This window comes from Neopelma chrysocephalum, unplaced genomic scaffold, assembly GCF_003984885.1.
Source record: "Neopelma chrysocephalum unplaced genomic scaffold, ASM398488v2 Primary Assembly neopelma1_147, whole genome shotgun sequence".
Classification (NCBI taxonomy): domain Eukaryota; kingdom Metazoa; phylum Chordata; class Aves; order Passeriformes; family Pipridae; genus Neopelma; species Neopelma chrysocephalum.
The window spans coordinates 269,585-277,302 of record NW_020897809.1 but is presented as its reverse complement, the minus strand read 5'-3'; the positions used below and the strand labels follow the sequence as shown (position 1 = coordinate 277,302).

At 64.1% G+C, this 7,718-nt stretch overlaps 3 protein-coding genes across 5 annotated transcripts in view; 2 read left to right on the top strand and 1 right to left on the bottom strand.

Moving 5' to 3' along the window:
• GMPPB (GDP-mannose pyrophosphorylase B) overlaps nt 1-1,438 on the top strand; it is a 1,855-nt gene extending 417 nt beyond the window's left edge. Inside the window, exons 4-8 of the mRNA XM_027700669.1 lie at nt 36-351; nt 428-506; nt 602-729; nt 912-1,094; nt 1,252-1,438. Of these exons, the coding sequence (XP_027556470.1) occupies nt 36-351; nt 428-506; nt 602-729; nt 912-1,094; nt 1,252-1,383 (838 nt within the window). The 3' untranslated portion in view covers nt 1,384-1,438. The remainder of the gene's footprint in view (nt 1-35; nt 352-427; nt 507-601; nt 730-911; nt 1,095-1,251) is intronic.
• Nucleotides 1,439-1,527: 89 nt separating this feature from the next.
• RNF123 (ring finger protein 123) overlaps nt 1,528-7,718 on the bottom strand; it is a 55,325-nt gene continuing 49,134 nt past the window's right edge. For all 3 annotated transcript variants that reach the window (XM_027700658.1, XM_027700657.1, XM_027700656.1), the window contains exons 36-39: nt 2,761-2,903; nt 2,305-2,399; nt 2,101-2,186; nt 1,528-1,997 (exon numbers count right to left, since the gene is read on the bottom strand). In XM_027700658.1, coding sequence (XP_027556459.1) covers nt 1,898-1,997; nt 2,101-2,186; nt 2,305-2,399; nt 2,761-2,903 — 424 coding nt within the window. In that variant the 3' untranslated portion in view covers nt 1,528-1,897. The remainder of the gene's footprint in view (nt 1,998-2,100; nt 2,187-2,304; nt 2,400-2,760; nt 2,904-7,718) is intronic.
• AMIGO3 (adhesion molecule with Ig like domain 3) lies at nt 4,260-7,282 on the top strand. The gene has a single exon (XM_027700663.1). It carries the CDS (start codon nt 4,619-4,621, stop codon nt 6,260-6,262), a length of 1,644 nt encoding a protein of 547 aa, XP_027556464.1. The 5' UTR covers nt 4,260-4,618; the 3' UTR covers nt 6,263-7,282.

Genomic DNA, 7,718 nt, shown 5'->3' with positions numbered 1-7,718 from the left:
CGGGCACTGGGCTCACCGCATCCCCGCGGGGTCATTCCCGGCTGGGCAGCGGGGCCGCTGGCACTGGCACGGGACCTGCTGGCCGAGGACGGGGAGCCCTTCTTTGTCCTCAACAGCGACGTGATCTGCGAGTTCCCCTTTGAGGCGCTGGCCCGTTTCCACCGGCACCACGGCGGCGAGGGCTCGCTGGTGGTGACCCGCGTGGAGGAGCCGGCCAAGTACGGCGTGGTGGTGTGCGAGGCCGACACCGGCCGCATCTGCCGCTTCGTGGAGAAGCCGCGCGTCTTCGTGTCCAACAAGATCAACGCCGGGCTCTACATCTTTAACCCCGGCATCCTGCAGCGCATCCAGGTACAAGCCGGGGTGCAGGGCTGGGCCAGGCTGGGGGGCCGGGCCCCCTGCTCAGCCCTGCTTCCTGTCCCTGCAGCTGCGCCCCACCTCCATTGAGAAGGAGATCTTCCCGGCCATGGCGCAGGACGGGCAGCTCTATGCCATGGAGCTGCAGGGTAAGGCCCTGTGCACAGTGCAGGCAGCATCGGGGGGTCTTGCCTGCTCTGCCACCCCTGCTCTGGGGGTTGTCACCGCGGCTCTGTCCCCGCAGGCTTCTGGATGGACATTGGGCAGCCAAAGGACTTCCTCACGGGCATGTGCATGTACCTGCAGGCGCTGCGGGCTCAGCACCCTGAGAAGCTGCACTCGGGGCCCGGTGTTGTAGGGAACGTGCTGGTGGTAAGTGCCAGCCCCCAGCACACCAGCCCCGGGCACATATGGGCTCTCCGCGTCGTCCCACTGCTCTCCTCACTGCCATCCTCGAGCTGTGCCTTCCTGTCCCCATACTGGCCGAGTGGCCTGGGCTGTGCCAAGAGCTCTGTCTGCCCTCCCAACCCTGGCACAGCCCATCTTCCTTCCAGGACCCCAGCGCCAAGATTGGGGCAAACTGTGTCATCGGCCCCAACGTGACGATCGGGGCCGGCGTGGTGGTGGAGGACGGGGTGCGCATCAAACGCTGCACCGTGCTGGAGGGGGCCCGCATCCGCTCCCACTCCTGGCTGGAGTCCTGCATCGTGGGCTGGAGCTGCTCCGTGGGCCAGTGGGTGAGGCCCTGGGTACCCCTGCAGGGTATTGAAGCTCAGCTCTTGCCCTCCCGCCTCCTCAGGCTGTGGCAGGAGAGATGTGCCGGTGCTGCAGGCAGGAGTGGGAGCACAGCCCAGGGCCTGAGCCGGGCAGGTGTGACGGAGCCTCTCCGGGCAGGTGCGCATGGAGAACGTGACCGTGCTGGGCGAGGACGTCATCGTCAACGACGAGCTCTACCTCAACGGGGCCAATGTGCTGCCACACAAATCCATCGCCGAGTCTGTGCCAGAGCCGCGCATCATCATGTAGCAGAGCACCCTGCGGCCCCAGCCCTCCTTGGATTAAATATTTATATTTCCATTTACTGTTCAGCATTACCTGAGCATGGCCCAAACACCAGGTCGCTTGCCAGGGCTGGCCTGGCTTCCCCTCCCTGTGTCTCAAGGCACCACATAAGGAAGAATAATTTAATGTTGCATTTCATGAAGTCAGCCCCCAGCCAGGGGCAAGTTAACAGCCCAAACGCCCAGCCCAGCCCCACTGCCCTGGGGCTGCCACGTGTTCCCAGCGCTGCTGCAGAGCCGAAGCCTCGGGCTCCCCTCCCTGAGAATGGCCCACGGGGCAGAGAGGCTGCCAGGCGAGGGGATGCTGGCCTCTCCCACCCTGCAGCCCCCCGCCCCACGCTGCAGCCCCGTGCTGGGTCCCGGCCCTCTGGGTGAGGGTCCCATGGCCCTGAGCAGGGCAAGTGTTTGGGGAGAAACCAGCATGGGGTGGGGGGGCCACCCCCGTCAGCTTGGGGGAGCCTGTGGGGCAGGGCTGGGCTCTATGAGCTGGCTGGCTTGGTGAAGTCGTCCACCCCTGTGATGGTGGCCTTGCAGAAGAAGCAGTCCTTGTTGTTCATCAGGTGCTGGTTGATACAGGCTCTGGGACAGAGGAGAAAAGAGCATCAGCCCCCCACCCTCATGGCACAGGGGAGCTGGGGGCTGGCAGTTGCCCTGGTGGGGGTCAGGCATGGGAGTTACTCACTTGCATGACTTGTGGGAGCAGGGCCTGAAAATGGCAGAGATGGGATGTGCGTAGCAGATGGGGCACAGGTCCTCCTCGCTGGTGGGCTGCGGGGGTCACCAGGCAGTTAATGTGGCAGACAAAGCTCTGTGTCTCAGGGCAGCTGTGCCAGAGCCAGGGCTGCTGCCAAGGATGGAGACAGGGCTGGGGGGAGGAGACACTCACCAGTGTGGTGGCAGCTGCCTGCTTGGACTCCTCACTCAGGTGGCTCAGCATCTTCTCCACCTTTGCCAGCTCCTCAGCACTGATGTACTCTGTGTCTGGGGGGACAGAGTGGGTGTGCGTGGGGTGGATGGGACCCTCGGGCTGCCCTGAGGTGTCTGGGTGATGAAGGGGGGCTGCATCTCCTTGGGGACCAGCCAGGACAAGGATCCCCGTGCTGGGGACAGCAGGCTGGACACTGGGCACTGAGAGGGACAGAAATGCTGACAAGCAGGCACTGGACACATCCCCATCCAAAGTGCCCTGCTGGGGGATAAGGGTCAAGGATGCCTGTCCCCAGGACTAAAAGGGCCGGGACATGTTGCAGGGGACACAGACACCACCAGCAGCCCCGTTCCCAGCCCAGCCGTGGGCAGGTGGTGAGCACAGCCCAGCTCCCAGCGCAGTGCCGGCACTTACAGGTGTGCAGGGAGAAATGGCGCTTGTCCGTGGCCGGGGCAGCAGCTGCCAGGGCCGAGGGCTCAGCGTGGCCCAGCAGGTACTGGATGGAGCGCAGCTGGAAGCAGGGATCCGCCAGCAGCACCGCTGTCGCTCGCTCGGCCCTGCCAAGGGACACAGTCAGATCACAGACAGCACACCCTGCGGGCCCAGGCCACCCGGCTGCATCCCCAGCTGGTGGTCCCCCCAGTCCCTGAGAGCCAGGGAAACATGCCCAACTGCAGCCAAAGGGTAGCAGCCACCCTCCTCCTCCTCTGTCAGCCTCGACTGGGAGGCTCCGGCGATCGATATGGTGCATCAGCACTTGCTGAGGCTGCAGCCCTCGCGCTGGTGCCCACAGAGCCGCGGGGCGGCTGGAGCTGCCAGCGCTGCCCTGGGTCACAGCCCCGCAGGAGAGAAGGGGAGATGTCCCGCAGCAGCCTCACCCCGGGGGCTGTGGCCCCGTGCACCAAGTGGACAGCTCAGGGTGCCCCCCAGGGCAAGCAGGTGCCCCCACAAGACAGGAGGGAGCAGTCGTGGCTCTTCCTGGCTTCAGCGGGGACGGGCAGGAGGGATGAAGGGCACCTTAATGAGTGTCTCCATCGGGCATCAGTGCCGTGGCCCGTTCATGGCCCTTGGCAAGTAGCAGAGTTGGCTCCGTGGCTGGCCCAGGGGCAGGCCCAGCCACTCCAGCGGCAGGAGGGGCAGGAGGAGTGAGGGAACAGCCCGTTGGCGCCGGCTGAGCCGGGGCGCAGGGGGTTAACAGCCCCTTGACTCGCAGCAGCCGCAGCCGCCAAATTAGCTTTTTGCTGCCCTAATGGAAACCAATTCCCCATCTCTCCTCTTCCCACTAACCGCCTGAGCTCTGGATAATGACATTCCTGCGTGTCCTTCACCCTGTGGCCACCCCCTCTCCACCAGCAGCCCACGGCTCCTCCCTCCTCTGCCGTGGCGACCCTGCGGGGCTTGGCAATCCTGTTTGTTCACCCCGTGGTTGAGGGTGCTGGGGGGTCCCCACCAGCTTGTGCAGGAGGTGGTCAGGATGCGCGCAGGGAAGGACCACGGCTGGGAGATAAGGAGCACTGCGGGCGTGACCGCCATCCCCACTCCCAGCCTGGGCGCAGGATGGAACACGAGGGGCTCCCAGAGGAGACGACAGGGCGGGTTTATTCCAGCATCCTCCCAGAGGTTGGGCAGTGGCGGAGCAGCCGCTTTACGGATTAGAGCCGGTCGCAGCTGCCGTTCTCCGGCGGGAGGGACGCGGCTGCTCGCTGGTACGGCCGGAGCGGCCCTGAGCTCCCCTGAGGACAAGCGACCACGCAGGGCTGCGCTCGCCCTGCCCACTCGCAGGGAGGGCCGGGGCCACCGCCGCGGCCACCACTCCCCGCGCCGGGGCCAATGGGATCCCGCCCGGCCCCCTCGCCGCGCACCGCCCGCGCCTAAATAGGGGCAGGCGCGGAACCGCGCTCCCGCAGCGCGCCCGGCTCCCGGGAGGTGCTGCCCGGGAGGGACCCGGACGGGGCTCCCCGAAGGCTGGAGCGCGGAGATGTGCCCCGGCGGCGCTGAGCGCTGAGAAACTTCGCACTCCAGGGATGCGCAGCTCCAGGAGGCAGCGAGGCGCCCACACACAGCCCGACACGGAGCGCCTCAACCTCCCTGATGCGGATCGGCGGCTCTCAGCCGTCCCCCCGCAGCCCCCGGCCCGCCGGAGCACAGGTACGGGGCAGCCTCGGGTGAGCCGCGGCCGAGCCGGGCAGGGCGATGCCGCCCTTTAACTCTTTTCAAGCCTCACGGCTGGAATCGGGATCCTCCTTCGCGGGGTGCAAAGGGGCGTCTCTGGATGCTTGGTAGAACCAAGGCAGCACCGGGGGAGAGCAGGGGGGACGGCGACACGCTTTCTCTCGCGTCTCATCGAGCCTGGCTGTGCTGCCAGGCTGCACAGGGGCTCCTGCCCGCCACAATGTCCCCACCGGTGACCGCAGACCCGATCTGGCCGCGGGTGGCGAAGCTGCTGCTGCTGCTCCAGCTGTGTGCCCCCGGCCGCGCTCACCAAGCCTCCCCGCAGTCCCGCCTCTGCCCCTCCGCCTGCATCTGCACCTCCGACCTGCTGAGCTGCAGCCGGCAGACGCTGCAGCATGTGCCCCAGGCACTGCCGTCCACCACCACCACGCTGGACCTCAGCCACAACGCCCTCACCCAACTGCACGACCGCTGGCTGGCCGCCCTCCCGCACCTCGAGGCCCTCCACATCAGTCACAACCAGATTCGGGACCTTTCTCCGCAGGCTTTCCACAATGCCTCCTACCTGCGGCACCTGGACATGTCCTCCAACCACCTGCACGCTGTGGAGACGCACTACTTCGAGGCGCTGGTGAGCTTGGAGGAGCTGCTGCTCTACAACAACCACATCAAGCGGGTGGATGAAAACGCCTTCGCCAAGCTGAGCGGTCTGCGGAAAGTCTACTTAAGCTGGAACAACCTGACCACCTTCCCCTTCCATGCGGTACAGGGGCTGGGGATCTACAACCTCCGCACGCTGGACCTCTCCTCCAACTGCCTGAGCAGCATCCCTGTGGAGGTGCTGGTGGCTCTGCCCGAAAACATCGGGAATGGTTTGTACCTTCACAACAACCCCATCAGGTGCAGCTGCCCGCTCTACCTGATGCTCCAGCGCTGGAAGCAGCGAGGATTCAGCTCTGTGAAGGATTTCTTCGAGGAACACACCTGCAAGGTATCTGGCAATGTGCCCCGGTCCCTGATTAAGTTACACAAATACAGCCCCATGTTTGAGAACTGCTCGGTGGGCCCTGAAGACGCGCACCTCTCGCCCTTCAAGGTGATGGTGGACCAGCCCATCCTGCTCACCTGTAACACCAGCCTGCCGTCCTCGACCACTACCTACATGTGGATCTCCCCTCAACACGAGCCCATCAAACACCCGGGGAACAGCGACGGCTCCCTGGAGGTCTTTCGCAACGGCAGCCTGAGGATCGCCGTGGCCAAGCCCTGGCACTCGGGGGTCTACGTAGGCTTCACCAAGAGCACCCACAATTTCAGCAGGCTGTGTGAGTTCAACGTGACCGTCCAGTACCCCAAGCCGGCCGGGGAGACCTTCAACACTGGCCTCACGACTCTGCTGGGCTGCATCGTGACCCTGGTGCTGGTGATCATCTACCTGTACCTCACGCCGTGCCGCTGCCTGCCCTGCTGCAAGAAGCCGGCCCCGCTCAGCCCCCCGCAGGAGTGCAGCGCCCAGTCCTCCATCCTCAGCACCACCCCCCCTGCCACCGACGGGCTGAACCGCAGGGCCGGTGCCAACAAGCACGTCGCCTTCCTCGAGCCCATCAGGGAGACGCAGAACGGCAAGATCCGCCTGGCCCTCGGTGAGGACTTCCCCGACCCCAAGCACCCCAAAGTCCTGCAGCTCAAGTCAGACACAGAGTCCATCAGTTCTGTCTTTTCTGACACCCCCATTGTGTCGTAGCGGGGCAGAGCTGGGAGAAGAACCAGGGCCTCGTGACAGCTGGTCTGCATCGCTGCTAGAACAGGATTATTGGGCACCCCGAGTTCCTGGCTTGAGTGCGACCCATGGGAGTGACCATCACCACCCACAACTGCTTCAGCCATGGACTCCTGGTGGGTTTTGGGTCACAGGCACATTGGTGCCCAGCAAGAGCTCCTTGCATAATCCACTGGCAACAGTCTCGTTAGCACAAGGGTAATGCTGATGAACCCAGCATGCTGGAGAAACCCCCCTTCTTTTGGGCACCCACCCTCCCTAATGGTGACCCTGGGGCTGGGGATCTGCCACGTCCCCAGTCATGAGATGCCCAATCTGACACCGCCGCCACAAACCCCTAGGCCAAGGAACAGCTGTGACATGTGGGACACTGTCCTTACTCATGACAGGGCCTCTGGGGATGGCAATGCCACCATTGTCTCCCAGCCTGTGCCAGTCCCTATCAGCATGCCATGGCTGGGAGCAGGGGGAGCATGACCCCATCACAAGGGGGGCTACACACCCTCTCCCCAAACGTGGCCACACAGGGGGGATGGAGCTCAGCGCCCGCCCAGCCATGCAGCCAAGCAAACCTTACAAGCTTTTGCTTCCCGAGGAGCTGTAAATAGTGAAGGCAGGATTAGGTGACGCGACACAGCGCCCCGGCCCGCATTGCTCAGAGCTCCCCGTGCCACCAAGGACAATGAGGTCTCTGCTGCGCCACGCTCCTGCGCTGCTTCTCCTTGAGGCGGACACTGCTCAAGCACAGCTATTTAGGCAGTAACCTAATCAGCCTATCGATAAATGTGAGTAATCCTCCCCTCTCCTGGGTCGTAATTCTCTAGTTCCATTGGAATAAAAATGCCTATTTTTTTAAGCTCACACTGGGCTGAGTGTCTCCTTGCCCTTGCAGCAGCCTGCAGCCACCCCGCAGCTCCTGGGCACAGCAGTGGGAGTCTGGGGTCTGAGGGAGCCCTGAATTCCTGCTGGTCTGGCACAAAGCTCACAGCCTCTCCTCCCATCAAATGGCGTTTGGGTGGCCTTGGTGAGGGGGTTAAATGTGCTGAGCAGGCCTGGGGCTGCTTCGAGAGGAGGCTTTTCCCTGGAGGGCAGGTCCCCAAAGTGATGCCTGGGAGATCAGGAGGGAGCAGCACTGACTGACACAAGGGCACATCCAGACCCCAAAAGGGATGAGCAGGGTTTAGATGCAGGGGAGAGGCACCGCTCAGGAGGGGGCTGGCCCTGCCTTTGTCTCAGTCCCAATGTCCCCTGCCGATGGAGACCCCCGACTTGCTGTAACCTGCGCTGGCATAGGGACTGGCTCTGCCCCCCAAAACACCTGTCTGATCCCACAGAGGAATAAGGGTATCCTACCCATTTGCTGGTCACCAGCATCCCATCCACAGCTGAAGCAGGAGCATGTGGCTGTCATGTGCAGCAC

Excerpts from the sequence above, each read along its gene's own strand:
- AMIGO3 (XM_027700663.1), top strand. The coding sequence starts at position 4,619 with ATGCTTGGTAGAACCAAGGCAGCACCGGGGGAGAGCAGGGGGGACGGC.